Source organism: Rousettus aegyptiacus, unplaced genomic scaffold, assembly GCF_014176215.1.
Source record: "Rousettus aegyptiacus isolate mRouAeg1 unplaced genomic scaffold, mRouAeg1.p scaffold_m13_p_16, whole genome shotgun sequence".
NCBI lineage: Eukaryota > Metazoa > Chordata > Mammalia > Chiroptera > Pteropodidae > Rousettus > Rousettus aegyptiacus.
Window position 1 is genome coordinate 27,937,808 of NW_023416291.1, and position 23,140 is coordinate 27,960,947.

At 35.3% G+C, this 23,140-nt stretch overlaps 1 protein-coding gene across 1 annotated transcript in view; it reads left to right on the forward strand.

Moving 5' to 3' along the window:
- ADAM7 (ADAM metallopeptidase domain 7) overlaps positions 1–22,519 on the forward strand; it is a 64,523-nt gene extending 42,004 nt beyond the window's left edge. The window contains exons 16-24 of the mRNA XM_016148161.2: positions 910–1,105; positions 1,500–1,602; positions 2,626–2,815; positions 8,416–8,496; positions 9,557–9,635; positions 10,184–10,289; positions 10,656–10,755; positions 16,719–16,775; positions 22,034–22,519. Of these exons, the coding sequence (XP_016003647.2) occupies positions 910–1,105; positions 1,500–1,602; positions 2,626–2,815; positions 8,416–8,496; positions 9,557–9,635; positions 10,184–10,289; positions 10,656–10,755; positions 16,719–16,775; positions 22,034–22,519 (1,398 nt within the window). The remainder of the gene's footprint in view (positions 1–909; positions 1,106–1,499; positions 1,603–2,625; positions 2,816–8,415; positions 8,497–9,556; positions 9,636–10,183; positions 10,290–10,655; positions 10,756–16,718; positions 16,776–22,033) is intronic.
- The last annotated feature ends 621 nt before the right edge of the window (positions 22,520–23,140 follow it).

A 23,140-nucleotide genomic window follows, 5' to 3' on the forward strand; every position in this document is an offset into this window, starting at 1 on the left:
GGCTCAGCTTGATTGTACACAATAGAGCATCTTCTGAAGTGCTGCAATTTCTAAGCACTGGACAGTGCTACGGTCTGGGGAGTGAAGAATTTGGTAAGCAGCACTTGGCCTTGTAGGAGTGGAGTTATATGACTAACATTATTCTCACTTCTTTGTAAATCGTTACCAACCTATTCCACTTCAGCTCAGGCGGGGGTGGGGAATTGCCATCTCAACAAGAAAGAACTAAAAGGAAAAACATTATCCTGGAACTGAAAAGTGATAATGACTAGTATATGGAGATATATTCCTAGGAAAAGCGATCAGAAATCCAATGACTCTGTCCAAGCTTGATTGACATTTCTTTCACTCCACTAGACCAGAAAATTCCAAAGAAAGGGAAGCATGTCTTACTCATCTAGAAACATTCCAGAACTCAGCACCATTACATGCATGCCGAATGGCTGAATGAGAAACTATTGTGATGCAGTGCCTTCCAGCAATGAGAGCCGGGGCATTTTCTAGTTTATAAGGAGAAATCTGATTTCTTGGAAGTGGAGATACCTCTTTATAGGCAGGGGCTCCCAGCTGTGTGTGCTTTGATAATGGGGGGAAGGACTGGAGCAAGGGAGAAAGAGGACAAGATGAACAGAACACTTACTCATCTCTCTACTTTATGTTTGTTCCAACTCTCCCCAGTGCTGTTCTAAAAACAAATTTCAAACACGCTATCTTGGCATTCCTTATGTTGATAAAAACCGAGACATTTACAAATGATAATAATTCTCAGTGGAATGGAAAAAGAAGTTATGATCTATCCATTTCTAAACCCTTTTTTAGATGAATTAAATGGGTCAACCTTCCTCCTGTTAACCTTCCTCCTACCTGTCTAAATGTGTCCAAGATTCAGTCTCTGTTTATCTTCAATAGATGAAAAAAGCAGGGTCCATATGCAGACCATCAAAAGATGAATGTGATTTTCCTGAAGTGTGTACTGGCCACTCATCTGGATGTCCCAAAGACCGATTCCAAGAAAATGGATTCCCTTGCAAAAATGCAAAAGGCTACTGCTTCATGGGGAGATGTCCCACCCGGGATGACCAGTGCTCTGAATTGTTTGATAATGGTGAGAGACAACTACAATGAATGGCTGATAACCCTAACAACCATTATTTCTCTGGTATTGTCCTGTGGGAATTTAAGGAGAAGATTGGTGATAATGCCACTTGTAGCATTTTTCCAAGATATTGCCTAGTATATCTCTGCATCTTACCTTTAACAGTAATCGATATTACCTCTAATATTAATTGATTAGCTCAGTATGTGAGTTAAGGCATGTTTATTACTTTTTTTGTACTCCTTCTCAAGGAAATAGGATAGATTTTTAATTATTGATCTCATTCTACTTGACCACTATATAATACTGAAATTTCAATTACATTAGAAAAATAAAGTATTTTATAATTAATAATATTCATGCTTTCATCGTTTTCCTTTTTTTATAACATTTTGCATCCCAGGAGCAAAAGACAGTTCTGATATGTGCTACCTGATGAATAAAAAAGGAAATAGATTCGGATACTGCAAAAATAAGGAAAACCAATTAATTCCCTGTGAAAAGAAGTAAGTGCCTTGTAAAGAAAAGTAAGTGCCCTCTAAGGGTGTTTTGCAAAATCAGAACAGCTCCTGTTCTGGTAACTGTTAACCTCTTTTTACTGAGGAAACTAGGAAGAGGGGGAAGTAGGGAGGGAGAGAGCAGGCCTCTCTGACAGTGTTAACTGACAGCTACGTACTGTATTTATTAGCTGAAGGTCATGGAATATAAGGAGATAAGATGGAAAACATTTCAGATTCTTAGGGAAGAGAAGAAGAGAAGAAGCTACAAAAAAGAGAAAGGAGCACACAGGAGGAGGGGAAAAATAAATAAGAACAGAGAAAAGAGTAAGAGCGAAGAAGTGAAGGCATAAACAAAAAGAAGAAGGTTGGAGTTGAAATTGGAAGAGAGAATGGGAGGATTGGAAGTTAGATCTGATTTTTAAAAGCGTGAGCTGACCCATGCTTCCAGGTTTGTTATTGACATTTGGCAAAGCTTTCTGTGTGCCACAAAACAGGATTTGGACTAAAAATAACAGCAGCAAAAACTTATGGTCAAGTTCAACTTTGCTCTTAAATGGACTATGTAAAAATGAGCAGTCACTTAACTTCTCTCACTTCCAATTACTTCCTAATCTTTAAAAATGTAGGTTATAATAATAGCAACCTCAAAAGGTTTATTGTGAGAATCAACCGATGTGCTTTAAGCAAGAGAGAATAAGAAAAAAAATCTTAGTGTACTGATTAAACTTATGCTAATTCAAATAAATTAATTATTAATAAAAATATTTTTCTGTAAACTTAAGCTACTATTGACTTGTAAGAATCACAAAGATATCATAAAGAAATATGACCATTTTATATGTTTACTGACCTGTCTCAGTACCCAGGGTCAGGACTATGTCCAACAGTTTACCTGCCTCTCTTGGCCTCTCTGCAGCCTGCTGACAAACCCGGGTCTAGAAAAAAGTGGCCAGGCCACTTCACTGCAAACCCAGTCTCTAAAGTTCTATTTCTGGTTCCACGTCTGAAAATATTCTCCCTTTCCTTCAGAGATATCAAATGTGGAAAGATATACTGCACTGGAGGGCAGCACTCATCTGTCCTTGGAGAAGAAAAGACCTATTACTTTAATAAAACCCCAAAGCAGAATGTCACCATTGAATGCAAAACTTTTTATTTATATCACAATTCTAAAGATTGGGGTCTGGTTGCTCCTGGAACAAAATGTGGCGATGGAATGGTAAGATGAAATTGTTTGTTTTATTAAAACTTTTTGGTTCAGCCACTTTAAAACATCATTGGATCCTATAATTGGGTCCAGAGGGCCTATATATAGGAAAGCCAAAAAAAAAAAAAAAATGGTAGCTTGTTTTATTGAGCAGAGTAGCAACAAAATGATCACAAATATTCTTTTTATCTAATCTTTATTATATAATTTATATGTCACTGTTATAAGTATGCTTAATTAGTGTCTTACAGTAGACATCTAATCAAATTATAAACATAATTTTTAAAAGTAATTTGACAATGAAGCAGCCATACATTCTTCATTTATTTTATTCATTCAGCCCTATTTTCTGGGCACGTACTGTGGTGCCAGTGACTGTGCTGGATGTGGATGATGCAAAGATGAATGTACTTGAGAATTTCATAGATTAAGTGAAGTCCATCATTACAATCTAGCACAAGTGGTGAGACTAATGTACATTGGAGTCCAAAGGACTGACTTCACTTATAGAACATAAATGGCATCTTATGATGCCATTAAATGAGAGACACTTCAGCTTGGACTTGATGAACAACATTTTTCAACACACAGAAAATGAGAAAAGACTTTTTATAAAGACATATCTACATAATATGCACAGGTACAAAGTGTATGGCATAGTCAGTTAAATGACTTTTTCAGTGCGACTGGATTTGGGGTAAAATGGCAAAAATGAATTGGGACAGAGAGAATGAGTCCAGATTGGAAAGGGTTTATTATTCCAAGATGAAATTTTACAGTGTATACTACTAATAATAGCTGGCTCATCAAGGCTTACAAACACAAGAATAAAAAAAAATAGCACTTTATTTTTAAAAGTCCACCATTTTGATATTGAATATTTTCCATCTGTGATATAGTTTCCCTCCTCTTTCTCTCTCTACACCACCATCCGCAAACATTACAGTGTCATTCATATAATGTGATAGAGAAACGAATTGGACAACAAAAATTCAAATGTAAAAAAAAAACATTAGAATTTAACGATTTAATGGAGACTGATATTTCAAGTCTAAATATTTAACTATACAGTTTCCCATTAAAATTGCTAAATAAATATCAAAATGATAAGGAATCTATATTTGTGAAAATTGAGTTATGTACACCCACCACAAGCTTGAAAGTTCAAGGACTTTCAAGAAAATGGACTGTGAGGCATCAGGTTGAAGAAGATACCAAACAATTTTTTATTCACTTCAGGTAAGGACAAACAGTCCGAAGTATAAAGCAAAAGTATGACTTCCATTTTATAGAACCCCATTAAGAGTGGCAGGAAGTCTATCCAGCCAGTGCTAAATACTCAGGGAGCCCTACAGCCCTCCAAGATCCGGACTGATGGTTTTCAGAACACTTTCCTATTAATTCCTTCTTGATGACCAAAGATCCTGTGCAAAGACACAGGTCCACAGGAGCTACCTTAACAGGTATCAAGTGCCACTGCCACTTTAGAATAAACTTTCTGTGGTAGTGTGGAGCCAGTTTGTCCCTGTACTTTGGAAATATTTTCAGGCCGTAATGAAGTAAAACATAAATTAATTTTATTTCTTCCATTAAATCATTGCCAAAGAGAGACCTTTGTGACAAGTAGGGTCAATAGAACCAAAAACAAAATTTCAGAGTCCTCGGTTCTACATCATCTCCATGTTAAACACCCTGTTTTTTTTTGTTTTTGGTTTTGTTTTTTTAGTGAATACCACAAAGGTCCTTACTCTGACCACTGTGCCAACGTATAGTAGCCAAAATCACCATGAAAAAGCCTTCTGTTCTTTTACCTCTCCATCGTGGTTTATTCCTACTGATCCTCGGGCCACCTTTCACTCCCTCCTGGCAGTCACTGTTATGCTGATCTATGCTTTACCCATCAGTTTCTCCTCCAAATTGCAGTCAATCCTGCCCACATCTCTGCTCATGGAGCAGCACTGTTCTATTTCTGGCCCTGTTGGAAGAACACACGGGGGAGGCTGGGAGGAGAGTGTTTATAAAGTCCATAGTCATGTAGAGTAATAGCCTAGGCCTTCGCATTCACTTCATCACTCACAGACTCACCCATGGTAACCTCCAGTCCTGTAAGCTCCATTCATGGTAAGTGTTGTATACAGGTATACCGTATTTTATCTTTTATAAAACATTTTTACTATTCCTTTTCTATGTTTAGATATGTTTAGATACACAAACACTATTATGTTGTAACTGCCTACAGTATTCTGCGCAGGCTTGTAGCCTAAGAGGAATAGGCTGTACCCTATAACCTAGGTATGTACTAGGTTATACCATCTAGGCTTGTGTATGTTCGCTCTGTGACATTCACACAATGATAAAGTTGCCTAACAATGCATTTCTTAGTATGTAACATATCCCCATCATTAAATGACACATGACTATATATAGAAAATTTTTTTATAAGGATAAGCAAAAAGGATAAATAGTAATCAATATAAAAGTATTCAACAGTGTAAATAAAGGAGACCAATCTGAAGAATCATAGTCCCCTATAAAATAGATATACATTAAAAAAAAGGAAAATCCTTTTGGAAAAACTTAATATATTTAATAAGATTTAAAAGGGTATAAAATCTATAAAAGTGGTATAATTTGAAATTAAGAAGCATTGCCTTCAAAGTACAAAATAAATTGATATAGTACAAAATAAATTGATATGTAATTGGGGCAGTAAACCATTGAATAGATCTGTAAAAACACAGTAAGTTAGAAGCTAAACTTCTTAAAACGGAAGGTTAAGATAAGGGAATTTTTTTTTTTTTTTTAGCATTTACATACTTTATGAAATGATCCCCCTGATTACTCTATCATTCCTCTGGCTCTACACACAGCCCTTACATTACTGCTGACTGCATTCCCTAAGCCATGTTCCCAATCCCCACAACCATCTATCAACTACTAATATGTACTTTAACCCCTGTTGAAGGAATTTTAAAAAATAAAATAAAATGAATAAAAGCAGGAAAAATAGTCCTAAAATATTTAATACAGATTTAATAGAAATTCTAGATTTAAAAATAATAATAGAGGTAAAAATATAATTAAAGAAATAATAATAAAAAATGTCCCTGAGCTGAGTAATGTATAAAATAAAAATTCACTTAGTACTAGGAAAAATTCATACAAAGAGATAAACATTTATACGTTTATACTGAACCTCATACCTTGAAGTCAATGATGAAAACAAATTATCTGAAAAAGAAATCAGGAAAATCATCCCATTTACAATAGCATCGAAAACAATAAAATACTTAAAAATAAATTTAACCAAAAAAATGAAAAATCTGTACACTGAAAAAAAATTGACTTTGATAAAAGAAATTGAAGAAGACACAAGTAAATTAAAAGATATTCTGTGTCCATGAATTGAAGGAATTAATATTTTTATAATGTTTATACTACCCAAAATGAACAGATTTGATTCAATTCCAATCAAATCTACAATAATATACTTTATAGAAATCGGAAAAACAATTTTAAAATTTGTATGAAATTACAAAAGACCCCAAATAGCCAAAGCAATCTTGAGCAAAGAACAAAGCTAGAAGTATTGCATTCCAAATGATATTGCAAAGCTATATTAATTAAAACAATATGGTCCTGGCATAAATTTAGACATAGACTAATGAAACAATAGAGAGCTGGGAAATAAACCTATATATATACAGTCAACTAATCTTCGACAGCAGCACTAAAAGCATATAATGGGAAAAATAACGTCTCTTCAATAAATGGTGGTGTAAATACTGGATATCCACATGCAAAAGAATGAAATTGGACTCATAACATGAACAAAAAGTAACTCAAAATGGATTAAAGACTTAAATTTAAGCTATTAAACAGTAAAACACCTAGAAGAAAACATAGGGGAAATTTCATTGACATTGATCTTGGCAATGATTTTTTAAATATGATACCAAAAGCGCAGGCAAAAAAGCAAAATTAAATAAGTGGGACCATATCCAAGTAAAGCATTTCTTTAAGTAAAGGAAATAATCAAAATGAAAAAGCAAATTATGATGGGAGAAAATATTTGCAACCCATATATCTGGTAAATAGCGAATATATAAAAGTTATAAGTAACTCATACCACTCAATAGCAAAACAACAACAAAAACAAATAATCCAATTAAAAAATGAGCAATGGACCTGAATAGGCATTTTTCCAAAGAAGATGTACAAATAACCAACAGGTATATGAAAGGTGTTCGACATCACTAATCATCAGAGAAATGCAAGTAAAAACTTCTATGAGATATACATCTCATATTCACCATCCAGCTATTATTAAAATAACAAGAAATAACAAGTGTTGGTGAGGATGTGGAAAAAAAGGAACCATTATCCACTGTTGGTGGGAATGTGAATTGATACAGCTCTTATGGAGGTGCCTCAAAAAATTAAAAATAGAACTAATATGTGATCCAGTAATTCCAGTTCTGAATATATCTCCAAAGGAATTGAAATCAAAATTTTGAAGAGATATCTGCACCCCCATGTTCATTGCAGCATTATTCACAACAGCCAACATATGAAAACAATCTAAATGTCCTTCAGTGAGTGAATGGATAATAAAAATGTGCTTTAAAAAAGGAAATCCTTCTATCCGCAACAACATGGATGAACTTGGGGAATATTTCACTTATGCTAAGCAAAATTAGCCAGACCCAGAAAGACAAATACTGTATGAATTCACTTATATGTGGAAGCTAAATGTCAAAGTCACAAAAGCAGAGAGTAGGATGATGGTTGCCAGGGGCTAAGCGGTGGAGAAAATGAGCATATGTTGGTCAAAGGGGACAAACTTTCTGTTACAAGTAAGTTCTAGAAATCTGATGTACAATTAAGAATGCTGTAATGTGTACTTCAAATTTGCTAAAAGAGAACACCTTAAATATGCTCATGTTCTTACCACACATACAAAAAGTAACTACTTGAGGTGATGGGTGTGTTAATTAAGTTGTTTTTGTTAATTATTTTATAATGTATATCAAATGATTATGATAGACACTTTAAAAATATACACTTTTATACATCAATTATGCTTCAATAGAATGGGAAAAACATGTACCAATATAAGCTCATTTTAAAGAAATAGGTGAAAATAAAAATAACAATTAAAAATTAAATAAATGGGCTAAGATAAGCCAGGCAATAACTATGAGCAACAAAATGATAATAATTTGTTCATAAAATTCACTAAAAAAAAATTAAAACAAAGGTGATAAGCATAAATAAGATTAATTGATATTAATAAAATTCTCAACCAGCAACTGTGATATGACAAGCACAGATCTTCTTCAAATGAAGAAAACTTGATAGAAATAATAGAAGAAATTGTTGTAATTACAATTGTAGAATCTTTGCCAGATAAACATTTGAAGAATTCTAAAGGACACAGACATTAATTAAGGAGATTGTGTATAACAATATTTGAATGTACTGTACATTATTTTCAAATAGAGGATTTCTTATTCCACAGAAGATTCTACATGTGATTTTTCACAGTAGAAAACATCATGTAAATTGTAGGAACAAGTCATTCTAACTCATATTGGTTACTTTATTTCTAGGTGTGCAGCAATGGTGAATGTGTGACTATTGAAAATGCCTACAATTCAACCAGTTGCTCCTCTCAGTGCAATGAAAATATTGTAAGATTTGACTTCTTTTTAAATTAATGTCTTACCAGTCATTTATTTACATAAGATTTATTCCAGAGCCTATGAGTATATGTGCGTTTGTTTGTGAATGTATGTATGTATGCATATTTGTAAGGTGGTTTTTAAATCAAATGTACATTTTAGATCCATTTATTTTTAATGTATCATCAATAAAATTGACCCAAAGAGCCAAACCAGGTATTACATGTAGATATCATCAGTATTGCCAAATATTTTGTCATTGGACTAGTAATCTAGAAACCCAGTAACTTAGATACATATGAAGTTTATACCTAAAGTTTAAAGTTGGACTTATCATAATGTCAAAATTTGTTTAAGGCTTTTGAATAAAACAACTCAATTAACTTTGTTCAAAACTAGCAGGGCCTAACAGTTATGTTTGTGGGTGACGTCTTTCCCATGTTCAGTTAATCATAATGCACGTATAGAGTTGTATATGTGTCAGGAACTCTTTCAAATACTTTGCATATATATGAAATTTTAAAAGCTTCATAACAGATCAAAAGAAGAGTACTACTCCTATGTCCACTTTTACAGATGAAGAACAAGTTGCACTGAACTATGAAAGGAAAAGCTGAGATGTATATACAGAGTGTATTCTTAACCATTACACAATGCTCTTTAATGGACTAAACATTATTCCATCATTTTTCCCCACATTAATATTATCCCATTATTAAGTCTAGCTTGAGTCTGTTCTTTGACAGTTTTCTGTCCAAGTCTAGCAGGGGATGTTTATTTAATAATATTGACGCTTTCAGGAAAGATAAGTCAAGCCATCTTGTTTGTCTAGTTTTCAACTTGTCAGAATTGCTCTCTTGTTCAAAGACCATCTTCAATGGTGGTTGATTCTCACATGTTTTTGCTTATTTTTTTCCAACGTAGACTTTGGTATGCAGTTTAGTTAATCAGTCAATAAAAAGTTTGTGTGTGTATGTGTTTGATATAGAACTAGTACCAAGCCAAGTGAGGTATAAAACACAGCTTATGTCAGTCATTTGATAAAATTATGTGATGATTGCTCTTACAGGTGGATGGCAGTGAACTCGAGTGCCAGTGTAAGGAGGAACAAGTACCTGTGGACTGGGAAGAAAGCTTAAATGTTACCAGTAAGCATCCTATAACATAATATATTGCATATATCAAAGCCAAGCCAGTGAAAAGGCTTTTATCTTCTTTTTCAGGTCTACTACATATATGTTATGTTTCTATTTGGATTTGTATGGTCTTTTATTTTCCATATTTAATTAGTCAAGTTTGAATGTACTACCATTGCTTTTTGGAATTAATGAGTCTTCTCCTAGTTAAATTTGGATCATTTCTTCTAAGAGCCCATACATAACACAACAAGGCCTTTTCTATGTCAGTTAAGAGCTGATGATCAAAACTTCTCTGCTGATCGTGGGTTCCTTAAACATAATGGACTCTTGAGTGGAGTGGCAATTGCTAATATAGATGATAATTTGTGTAATATTTTGGTCTTTTACTTTATATTTAAAAATTATAGGGAGGAGGAATTAACGTATTTGAAGGAGGGGAGAATCAGCGTTGTAATGGCTCAGTTAGTTAATATTCCACCACCCTAAAGATATCCTGGTTGAAGCTTTATTTATTTATTTATTTATTTATTTATTTATTTATTTATTTGCCATTCCAGATCTCTTCATTCTGGTCGTCGTACCTATCCTGGTTATTATCAGTATTGGGATTATCACATTATTAATTCGTTCCCAAAAATGTATTAAACTGAAGCTAGTTCAGAGGTATGTCTGTATTTTCTATGTGTTGAATGGGACAGTTACTGAAAACATATAAGCTTTGTGGTCATAGACGATACTTTATGGGGGAGAAGTATAACCTATTATTGAAGATCATATAAGAGTAGCAGCAAATCAAGCTTTTACATACTTTGTTCTCATCCAAATGTTTATCATAATGGTTTCCAAACTTTGCTGCCTATTGGAATTACAGGGGATTTAAAAAAAAAATACTAATTTGGTTCCTCTTTCAGGTTTAATTGTTATAGGGTGTAACCTGTATATTGGTCTTTTTAAAATCTCCCAGATGACTTATTATTAACCACAGGCTTATCCCATATCTTGTGCTAATATTCAATTTCCTTCTGACAGCCCACCCAGAGAAACACTGGGAGTGGAGAATAAAGGATACTTTGGTGATGAGCAGCAGACAAGGACTGAGCCAGTCTTACCTAATATTCATCCCCTACACGTAAGAAAATTTCATTTGTAATAGTTAATTAATTAGTCAATTTTAAAAGTAGTTATGTATGTGTTTGAAGTGGAACTAGCCCTAAGCTAAATGAGGTAGGAGATGCAGGACAACAATTTAACATGATACCATACCATGAACCCTTCAAACTACTTGTTGGGAGAGAGAGAACGGCATAGTCAACGCAAACCAGGACAGTATTTCAGAGCAAACGATATTGGTTAAATAAAATACTGATTTGTGCACTACTGGAAAAAAATTATAACCATAAACTATATTTTGGGACATAAAACAAGTCTTAATAAACTTAAAAAAATTGGGGCCATACAAAATATGTCCTCAAAATAAAATCATATTAAAAATCAGTAACAAAAGGTATGGGGAAAATCCCCAATTAAAAATTAGGTAACAAATTCCAAGGAATCCATGGGTCAAAGAAAAAAAAATCAAAAGACAAATTAGAAAGTATTTTAAACTATAAGAAAATGAAATGCAATATAGCAAAATTTGTGGGAAACAGTGAAAATACTAATTAAAGGAAATTTTATAGCATCAAATGCTTATGTTAGAAAAGAAGAAATGCATCAGATCAATGACTTCACTTTAAGAAATTAGAAAAATTAAAATAAGTGAACAATGTAAGCAGAAGATGGGAAAGAATAAATATCAGATTGGTCACCAATGAAACAGATTACATAGAAAATCAATAAGCATCTAGCCGTTTTTTAGAGATTAATAAATCTTATTAACCTCTAGCTAGACTGATCAGAAAAAAATAAGAGCATAGACTGTCAGGAATCAGAAAGGTGACATCACAGAAGATTCAACACTTATTAAATTGATAATTGGAGAATATTATTTAAAAATCATTTCAATATATTTCACAGTGTAATGAGATAGTAGCTTTTTTGAAAGGCACACATCACCAAAGCTTACTCATGAAGAAACAGACAACCTGAATAAAGAAATCGAGTTTGTAGTAAAAACCTCTCCACATAGAAGACAGTGCGCCAGTATAGCTTTACTGAATGAATTATACCGAATATTTAATGAAATAATACCAATTCTATATAAATTCTTCCAGAAAATGGGAGAATATGAATACGTCACAGCTCATTTTATGACAACAGGATTTCTCTCTTACCAAGCTGGAAAAAATAATTACAACAGAGAAAACTACTTGCCAGTACTTCTAATAAATAAATGTACAAAGCCTAAACATAGAAAACTATAAAACGTTGATGAGAAAAATTAAAGAAGACCAATATAAATGGAGTGAAGTACATGTTTATGAATCAGAAAATTCACTATTGTTGGGTTGTCGATTCTCCCCAAAAATGACCTATTGACTCAAAATAACCCTAATCAAAATCTCTGCAAGATTTTTTTTGTAAAACAAATAAATAAATTTAACAGTTACAGGATGCAAGAACAATAAGCAAAAATAAATTATATTTCCCTATTCTAGCAACAATGTGAAAATAAAATTTTCAATATATCATTTGAAATGGCTCCAAAATGTGAAATGTTTAGGAAGAAATCTGAAAAAAAAAAACAAAAAAACAAAAATGGACGTTCAAAATGGTGATACGATGTCAAAAAAACTGTAAAAGACCTAAATAAATGGAGGTATATAGACCCACATATAGACAGCCAATTGATCTATTATGAAGGTGCAAAGACAATTCTGTGAAGAAAATTACTCTTTTCATAAATGGTTATAGAACAACTGTACATTCACATGTACAAAAGTGAACCGTGATCTATTTTTTGAACCATGGGCCAAAACGAACTCATAAAACTTGTGTGTGTATGTGTATATATATATACACACATATACATATATATACATACACATATATGTAATTTTCTTATAAAAAATTAAAATAAAAAATGTGCAAGACTAAATTATAGAGTCAAGAGATAAATATAATGATATGCAAGGCAGAGATCATTTTTTTAAGTCAGGAAAGTAGATGATCTGGGGGCAGGAAATAAGTGGAAATAATGATAGAAAACTTGACATGGCTGTTTTATTTCTTAGCTTATGCAGTGATTACAAAGATAATGGCTTAAAATTGTTCATTAGTTCATGAATCCATTTTTTTGTGTTTTTCGTCTTTATTATATTTCTCATGAAATTATTAAAAATAAATAAAGGACGGAGACACTAATTACTGGTGGGGATATGGACAATGAAAACTCTCATGCACAACTAATGAGAGTTTAAATGGTATAAGCAATGGAGGAAATTGTTACTACACCCAACAGAAAGGTATATATGGGAACATTAGAAACCATTTACAATAATGTTCTAACAGTAAAAGGGCTACACGAATTGCTAAATTTTCATACTACAGACAAAGAATAGTAAATGAACTACTGATATCTACAATAACAATGATGAATCTCACAAATATACTGTTAAGCAAGACACCAAATCCAAAATCAAACTCTGTGACTGAATTTAGATCAAGTTCAAGAACTGGTAATGCTAATTTATGGTATTAGGAGTCAGGGTAGCAGTAACAACAGGGAAGAGAGGATCTTCAGAGGCAGAAGTGAAGTTTTCTTTTTGAATCTGGCTGGGCTTTGGTTACACAGATGTGCTCATCTGTGAAAATTCACCCACCTCTACACTTAGTACCTGTGCACTTCTTTGTGTGTATTTTACGCTAAAGGAAAAAAGTTTATGAAAATAACAGCTTTAGTGATATATGAAGGCCTAAGATAAAAGCCGACAATCCTACAGAAGTCCCTACAACTAGTGGCTTGTTAAGTGCCTTTAACAACATCTATGATTTCCAATGCATTCAGTTCACTAACAAAACTATGTAGATTAAGAAGCTACAAAAGCATTTCTTTAAAAATATTAATCATTGAAGAGATCATTCTTGGTAAGATTGTACCGATGAAACTGCCCTCTAGGACCTTAGTCTTGAAGGAGGTAATAAAAGTCTTAAATTTTGAGGCTAAATATCAACTGACCATTGTTAGGTGCAAATGTCAATGAAAATAGACTGGTGCTAGTATTTTGAAGTTGTTGTTGTTGTTGGTGGTGGTGGTGGTGGTGGTAGTGGTGGGGTGTGTGTGTGTGTCTATGTGTGTGTGTGTGTGTGTGTGTGTGTGTGTGTGTGTGTGTGTTTTGTTTTGTTTTATTTTTTTGGTGGGTTTTTGTTTTTGTTTCTGATTTTTTGGGTTTGTGGCAGTTTGGTTACACAGCTCTAGGGGGTTAAATGTTTAGTCCCAACTCTACATGTCCCAAAAAGCATGTGTTTTTAATTGCGCAATATTGCATAATTACCCCCTACCCCCAGGAACACATATTATGATGTTATACCGGAAATGCTCTTACCGAATTTCACGTAAGTATTTAGGGATGGACAGGTCATCTTTCTCTGGTTATATGATGGTTTGTCATTTTTATCCATTCGTACTTTTTATTATACAAGTGGCGACACCAAGATGATTAAAAAACAAGTCTTAATTCTCCACTCAAATGGACAGAAAATATTGTGTGATAATTTTTTAAGCTTACACGAGATTTTGGGGACTGAAACCGCATGATGCTAATATCAATAATATTTGCCTTGAAGTTTAAATAAGAAACGGTATGTAAATGTACTTAGCACAGTGTTTGGCATATACTTAGCACTTAATATGTGTTAATTATCTACTATGCCTCATGTGCTGTTGCAGTTTCTTTTATAATTACAGTTTCCTTAAATTCATATGCAAAACAGGTGCACTCCCACAGCAGAGTCAAGCCAAGGTGGTCTTAGCATGTGATCACTGATGAATAGTCACAGAAGTCAAAAGAGGTTTAAATAGAGCCTGGGGCACATTTGTTACTTTCTAGAATGCAAGCGTCTTAAGGGTTTTTTGTTTTCTAGTTAAATGAGGAACTTAGAAGAGGAGCCTAATAAATATTTTTTTGACTGTATGAGTAAACTTAACTCACTACTAACAGAGTATATACCATAATATATTATAAACATAGATTGTATAGGAGAGTTTGGTTCCTGTAATCTCATATTCAGGCGTGTTGTATTATTCATTGTAAAATCGTATACATAATAATGATTTAGCTGGTGCTTGTTTCGCACATTACCCATCGAAGGCCAGTTTTCAGCAAAATTGGTTTGGGAAAAGTCTGTCTTTGGTGTCCTTTCCCTGTCACATTAAAAATCCTCAGTTAATTTTTCCTCTGGCACTCAGTGCCTCTTCCGGGTCCTGTTTCCACTGGAACAATCTTCCTAGTTATAGAAACATCTGCTGGGGGTTAACAGAAAGCATTTTAAAGAGGGTAACCTCGCCAGGTATATTCATACAGCAATAGTAAGTTCTGGAAGGTCCTTAAAGACCTTCAAGGTCCAAAGGGATATAGCTGGTTGAGGAATTTCAGGCATTCAGACAATTAGAAATATTAAGATTTGGAGGCTAACAGACGTGTCTTGTACAACTCATATTATACAATACATAAAGAAATTCCCAATCTTCTCACATGTAAGGTTTCATAGGTAAAACCTTAGACTCGTCCATCATAAGACAACAACCTAGGGAAGAAAATTGTCTCCCTGTATTTTAATATTTGTGCATTTACTAGGACTGTGTTCCAGGGATGGCTGAAAATTTTATTTTATAGGCTTGAAAAATAATCATACTTGCTTGAAAACTAATTGCAAGTTAACAGTTTTCTTTTCACCAGAGAACTGCAGAGTCCTTGGAGAGACTTCCAACCAGTTTTTCCAGCCCACACTACATCACACTGGTATGGTCCCCTGTCTCCTTTATGTTGGTTGTGCCCATTTTCGTAATAAATTTGATGGACTTAACCATTCATTGGTTCCTTGAAAAGATCCAACAATGTAACATAGGTTTCTAATTTGAAGCAGAAAGAGGACAGTTCCACTTTTCAGCAGGGCTTGGATTAGGGTGAAAAGAGCATGGTGGGTCATCAAGTGCCCGTTCAGATGCTGTCTTTATTTAAAATATTGACATTGTGTTCGTCATGAATTCTTGAGAATGCGTTTTGATTTTTTAGAACAATGCATTAACATATTATTTAAAATGATCACTGAGTTCATTTGTGCCTCTTAAATGTTGCTCCTGAGACAGATGCCTCACTCATCTCACTCTAGTCCTGGTCCTGGTTCTCAGGGGTCAAAACCCAATGGTGGCTTCCAGAGAGGCCATGATCAGCCTGAGAGCCCCCCACTGACAGAAGAGGTATATACTCTGAATCAACTGATGAGAGAAAAGCAAATTTGCCAATTTAGCACACACATGCATTAGAGATAGTCAAAACAGGGATATTACAGGATTTCTAAGATCACCCAAAGTGCTAGACTCCCTATATCTACATCTTGTATCCCCAAGGTCACACACAGAGTGGAGCACTTCATATTCAGAACTGGGTGTGAAAGCACCAAGATTCTCAATGGTGTATTTTTAAAATTAGCAATTCTCCTTAAGCTGTCTCGTGGCCGAAAGGGTGTGATTAAGGCAGTTTTCAATCCTTCTGTCACACGAGAGGGGCTCCGAAGGTGCTGCTCAGCCAGGACAGAACGGAATGAGCATGCCTCCCATGCTCAGCCAGCACAGTTCACTTTCACGGATCAGTTTCACCGGCATTTCAATAGATGCACTTTTTGAAAAAAAGCTCTAGCACTTGAAAAATGTTTGGAAACCACTTACCAAATATATTGTTAGAGAAATTCACAAGGTTTACAAGAAAAAAATGGTTTCTGATAAAACTTCACTTAACCAGAACCATACTCCCCAACACATCCTACCCTATAAACAATTTACAAACTATCATATTTTGTATGAATCAAGAAGAGGTAGTCTGCGCGTGTACCCGCACGTGTGTGTGTGTGTGTGTGTGTGTGTGTGTGTGTGCACGAGTGCCTGTGTGAGATATCTGGTGCAATTCCTGACACAACAACATTCATTTATTATAGAAACCTGCAAGTAGAGATTCAAGAGGACTCGCAGATCCTAATCAAAGTGCCAAAATGGTAAGTTCTCAAGACAGATAGTAACCCTCTGCCTTTTACGTTTTTCAAATGCTGGCATCCTGTTGTGCTTTTCGCCTACTCATTGACTGATGAAGGGACACCCTCTGCCCTTATCAAAAGAAGAGAATGGTTGGAGTTGTTCCCTCTGATTTGCTAACATTTCTAACAGACAATTCGCAGAACATGTTTTAGTCCAAGAGTTTTCCACCTGACCAAAGGAGCAAACTAGAATCAACAGTGTCAGAGTCTCAATATATTTTAGAAATAACAACAAAAAAACTTGCTCAAACTTTTCTTAGACAAAATATACATACCCATGGGTTCTTATAAAATATTTTAAAGGACATAATAGTACTGGTAATTACAGAAAAAGGTGTCATCCTAATGAAATGATTTTTTTTCATGATTGCTTTACCCAAGTTTTTACTGACTATATCTGAAGGAAGATTTCGCTTGTGAGTTATTATATCTATGTTAGAAAATGTATCAAAAACATGTGTTTTTTTTTTTGTCAAAGGGAGACAAAATGAGCATTGTTTGGCTCCATTTCAGAGTTTTTGTTTTCATTCCTTTATTCATCCATTCATCAATTTTTATTGAGCCCCTACAATGTTCTGGGTTAATATGAAGCTTTCCCCCACAAGGCATTCTTACCAGAAATCTGGCCCAATACACTTTCCCTGTTGGTAGTGTAAGTAAATTGGCTCTCTGTAATGAAAAACTAAATGATATTTTTTCTTTTGTGATAGGCTTGTTCATTTTACAATAACTGCTTAATTAGCCATGGCTAAGGAGAGCTGGAGAAATGTGAATAAAAGTAGTACAGCAGAATCCAGAAAGGTTATTGTAATAAGGAGATATAAATGAGTAACTGAAATAGAACATGCTTATAGATTTTATAAAAAACAATTTTTTTTAATCATCTCTTTCTACTTAGAGCTTGAAATTGGATATCCAAAATGGCTGTGCAAGGCTAGGTTGAGGCTTCGGGATGCAAGATCTTCACAAGCTTCTCTCGATATTTGCTGCACAAATTTCTGGCAGTTTTTTTGTTCTTTGCCCAGATAGAAAACATTGAAAAGAAATAACTTCTTTCTGAAATATTCATAACCTGCACTGTAGACGTATGCTACAAAAAATTGTTATGGTTTTCCGAATCCTCTTTAGCTTAACACAAAAATAAAGTCTCCTTACTCTAGTATTCTCCTACAAAATGTTAGTCTAGTCACTTAAAAAAAAAAAGAGTCAAAACCTTGAGGACACTGTAAATTACAGCCCTGAGTGAGTCTAAGAAATAAAACCTAGCTTATAAAGGGTTATTTTCTTTGGGAGCATAAAAGTACTTACCTTAATTTGAACATGACACAATTAACACGAATTCCAGTTTAAATGAAATTCTCTCTCACAGAAATACCAGGAAATCAGTGCAGGAAAGCATCCAATTCCACTAGCTAGTTAAAATGTAGATGACTGTCTTACTCATCTCCTATCAGCGAAGGAGACATAAGAATTAGTCATCTTAACAGAATAGTGCTTAAAATTGTGGTGGTTGCAATGGAAGACTTGATATGTTCCTGATAATTCTAAATTCCTAAAATTTAATTCTAAGTTCCTAAATTTTTAGAATTCCTTAAGAATCTGACGGAGAAGTCAGAAAGGTACAAGAATTTCAGAAAATTCACTTTAGCAGAGAAGAAATACTCCCCATCCCCATGAAGGGCTTGTGAGATCCTTATAACATGCGGATTGAGCACTTAACGTGTGGTTTCTGTGCCATCTCCATTCCTCCCTGTCAGTTGATTACGGTATTTGGAGTTGTCCTGGGAATGATTTCAGCTGTTTCTTTATACTAATGATTCCCAGTTTGTTCTCTTGTGTTCTCTATTTCCTTTGTGTTATCCATTAAAGCTGCATGCAATTATTTTTTTCGTTTGCTGAAATAATGGTTTCGAGTGCTAAATGCAAATTTTATGATTCAATTAAATAAAGGCTGCAAATCAAGGAAGAAGGCTGGTTGTCCTTGGTGAAATGGTTGTTGCTATGCTTACGAGCTGATGTCAGAATGAGATCGAACAGCAGTGACTCAGCACTTTACACCTAGGCCGTTCTCAACAAGCGTTTGTTATTCTAATTAAAACCATCCTTTTAAGAAAGAATATTGATAAATGGGTACTTAAAGCGGAGAATGCTAATTTAAATATTTTATGTAAATATATGAAAAGACATAAATTGTATATAAAATATAAAATCTCATCTATAATAGCCCGGTTAAAGCAAACAATAATCCTCTGATGTCCAAAAGGAAGAGATAGTCACATATTTGTATCCACCTAAACAGTTCATATGTTGATGAACATTTGGTGATATCTTATACATTTGGTGATATCTTATTCTCCCTCTAAAAAGATAGCCCTCTTGATTTGTTATTTTTGTTATTGTTCCCATATCTCTTCCAGGGAACTCACCTTCACTCACTTTTTCTGTCTTGGGCTCTACATGCATCTAACTACTTATTTCTGGTGACGATTTTTTTCAAATTGGAATGTCTTTAGGGATATATATGTACATATCAGTAGAGAGACTGCTCATTAAAATTAATTGATACTTTAAGACTTCCTTTTTAAATATGAAAGGACCTGTCTGAACTATAAATGTCATGTTTTTAAGCTAACACCATAAGTAATAAAGGCTAAAGAGCCTCCTTGAAAAAAAATGTATCTACATTAAATTTTTTAAATGTATTAACATTTTAAAAATGACATTCAGTGGGCTGGATGTGGGTTGAGGAGGAGAAGGTCAATCATTAATGAGCAAAAGTGCTGATAGGAGACAAATAGGACCAAGATGCATCTTTGTTGGGCTGGGGTAGTAGCCACAGCAGGGTGAGAAGTGGACGGGCCCAGAATGAAATGGGGTGGAGGGGAGGGGACCTGGGAATGAGAAAAGTGGCAGCTTTGACCAGCTCTCCACACACCCCTTGCTGACCGGGGAAGACCTGCGTTGGGGTGAGCACCCCAGGAGTATAAGAGAGGAAAATCCCAGAGGGGTGAAAACTGAGTGACCTTCGACTGTGTTCCCCAACCGACCAGCAGATCGACAGGGGAGGGCTGAAGCTTTACCTGCGTGGGGAGTTTGAACAAAACCTCTTCTCTAATCACTGACCACTGAACAATGCAGATCCAGGGCGACATGGAGAAAAACAGTATAAAATATAAAAATGAAAAGTAAAACCAGAGCAGAGCATCAGCAGCTGTACTGCAGGGGTCGGAGGGTGGGCAAGGTTCTGCAGTTTAAGTTCAGGCAAGTCATTTTTTAAAAACATTCAGAAAAATAAATCAGAATCCGTATTTATTACTATATATTATCTAAATGCTATTGTGTCAAGGAATCTCAAGTATATTTTTACATCAGTTCTGCCAGGAATGCAGTGATGGCGATCTAAAACTAAACTAAACCAAAGTGAACCAAACCGGCATTCCCAGTATAGCATCGACTGTTCTCAAACATCAACCAGCTGCTCGTAGACACTTGGCCTTTCTTTTTCATCTGTCTTGACAGATGATTGTGGAGTTTTAAAAAGTACGTTGGATACACTAAAATTGAGTAGTCATAGTCTAAAGGGATGTAATTACTTCATTTTTAGCCTGCAAATGTGTGGCAGGACTGCCTGCACCTGACAACCCATCAAGGAAGTTCCTAGAACGATCAGTAGGTGGCGATCTAGCAAAGTAAATCTCCCGTGAGCGGGCAACCTCCGAGATTTCATCCCTTTATTAAGACAACCCGAGGGCTTCAGAATCGTGACTTGAAATAAACTTACTAAGAAATTTGTTAAACTCCGTTTCTGGTTATTAAAGATGTAGCTCTAGGGGAATTTTGCCACACATCACTTCCTTCTCTGCCAAGGTCGTGACTTCAGGTACACAAACAGGGAGCATTATCCTAAACAGATGGGGAGCTGGGCTGGCAGCCTGAAAGCTTTGAATGAAGATTTTAAATTGGAAAGATAAATCCTATTTACCCTTCGTTCTGAAATCCACTCTTGAAGATGACATGAGCCTCCAAATGACTGAAAACTACTGTGATGTCTAGTTTTCTTTTAAAATTTTATATTATCTGTTTATCTACTTTTGGGGAGGGGGGTGGAGAGGCCAGCAAATTAGCCGCTGCCGTCATGGAAACCTGAAGCACTTCCCCTTTTCCCAAGGACATACAAGGGATAATACATATCAGGAAAAGCTGAAGCCGGTGTGACTTATATGACTTTGTGGTGGACCACTGATGACAATCGATGTCTCCCTACTAATCATCAACGAGTAGGAAGAAATATTAATTGGACTTCTGAGCTTATTGGAAGCTTCCTGATCACTTTCTAACTGAAGGTCAGGCTTTTAGGAAGCTAAAGAGCCATTATGTAGGGAAGTGTCTCTCTCTTGGCCATGGCAGAATCCATTAACATCTTTCTCCAGGAAAAGTTGTAAGTGTGAGCTATATGTAATGGATATTGATTGTTAAGAAAAGAAGATACATATACCTTTAAACCTGAGGGGTCTACAGGGACAAAAGACATAGAAGAAGGGGCTTTCAGGATCTCAGGAGTACTAGCTGGAAGAAATTGTACCAGAACTGCCTTAGAGAATCTTAGATAAGTGAATTTAAAAGTCAGTCCTTCTTGCTCAAGGATACCAGCAGTTTGCTGCAAGGAGAGTGAATATAGCATTTATTGAGCACACACTTTTTGTCAGGCATTAGTCTAAGCATTTCACATGTATTATTATTTCTTTTCATTTAAAACAACTCTATGAATTAGCTGCTATTATTCTCATTTTATAGTGTGAGAAATTCAAGGTAAAAGAAATAATTAGCCAAAAGAACCGATTAAGTAGCACAGTTAGAATATCAAGCTAGGGAGTGTAACTGCAAAGAATATGCTGTTAATCACTACCATGATGCTGGTGTAAACAGAAATTTGATTAGGAAAAAACACAAGCCTCACCTAAACTCAGACTTGTATAAGGGAAATTCATATATCTCACTCCCATTCTCATTTTTCATCCACCAAAATCCCCAGCCTTCGCAGTCATCTTAGCAACGATGCATGAGTTTACATAGCAAGAAAGGAAAAAGGAAGCCAGGCAACTGTCAACTCCAAATTTAGCCAGAACCTAGGTGAGATGCTGCTGTCCGTAGTGGAGCCATATTTGGGGGATGCACCTGAGACTTTTACATCTGTTTCCATTCTCCTTGCCATCCCCTAGGGGGCGCTAGTGATCCTTGAATCTTTTCTGGGTTTCACAACTACTTCAAGTTCTGAAAGATGCTTTCTCAACAGAATAGGGCTCTGCTTGGTTGATGTTTTAGTTCCATTTAGTGTGCCCCAGAAGCTGTCTGTCGCTGCCTCCACCATCTTTGTGCAGAGAAGGAAAACCAACAGAACTATCGGCACTTGGCAGCAGCCGGCAGGCCAGGGAAGGCAGGGGTCGATGAAGAGGCGGAACCTCAACGAAGCTTTCTTCCTTCCTCCTTCCTATGATAAAATGAAAACCGTACTAGAAGATTGGTCTTTAATACTTAGGAAAGGAGAGAGTGTCTGCACTGCACCCGTCAGGCTGCCCACTGCAAAGCTCTGTGACAAGTCTGATTTTACAGACCAGGAAACTAAGGATGATTTGTCCCTAGACATACAGCTGTTAATAGCAAAACAGAAATCTGAACATAGGCCTCGCACCAAAGCCACAATCTGAACTGTTACCCATTCCAATTCTGAGACACCAGGACGACAATGACATCAGAGGTGGCACTGAATGACCTAAGAGATTATTCCTGGGAGAGGTGACTTCGTTCTGTAAAGAGGCTGCCCGTCAAAGTGCAGCGAGCGGGTGGGCCTAGGTTTTTACCATTAAGCAACAGGGTATCAATTTTATTTTCACATATTCTTCAGCTTCTCCTAAGTAATGATTTGAGGGATAAAAATGTTCAAAGGTCTATTTTCTTTCTCACGGGACTCAAAAGAGAAATTAGTGGGTGGACAAATATGAATAATTTTAAACAAATCCTCCAGCATTTAAAATCATTATTTAAACTATTCTTTTCTCCCATTTTATCAGCATTAGCGTCTTGATATAAAAGTTTATGTCAATGACCCAGGTATGGTGACATTAAAAAAATAACAATAACTTAAAGTCTTGACTCAGGGGCATGCTTCTTCAGGTCTACCAGGGAAAGTAGCCAGAGATTAATTTGATCTTCTCTGAAATGTGTCTTTCTAAAGAAGGACATAGTTTAAAATAGCATTAGCTACCGCAGTCTTCAGGCTGGCTGAGAGAAGGAAGAAATAATCTAAGTAGCACATTGAGCAAATTTGA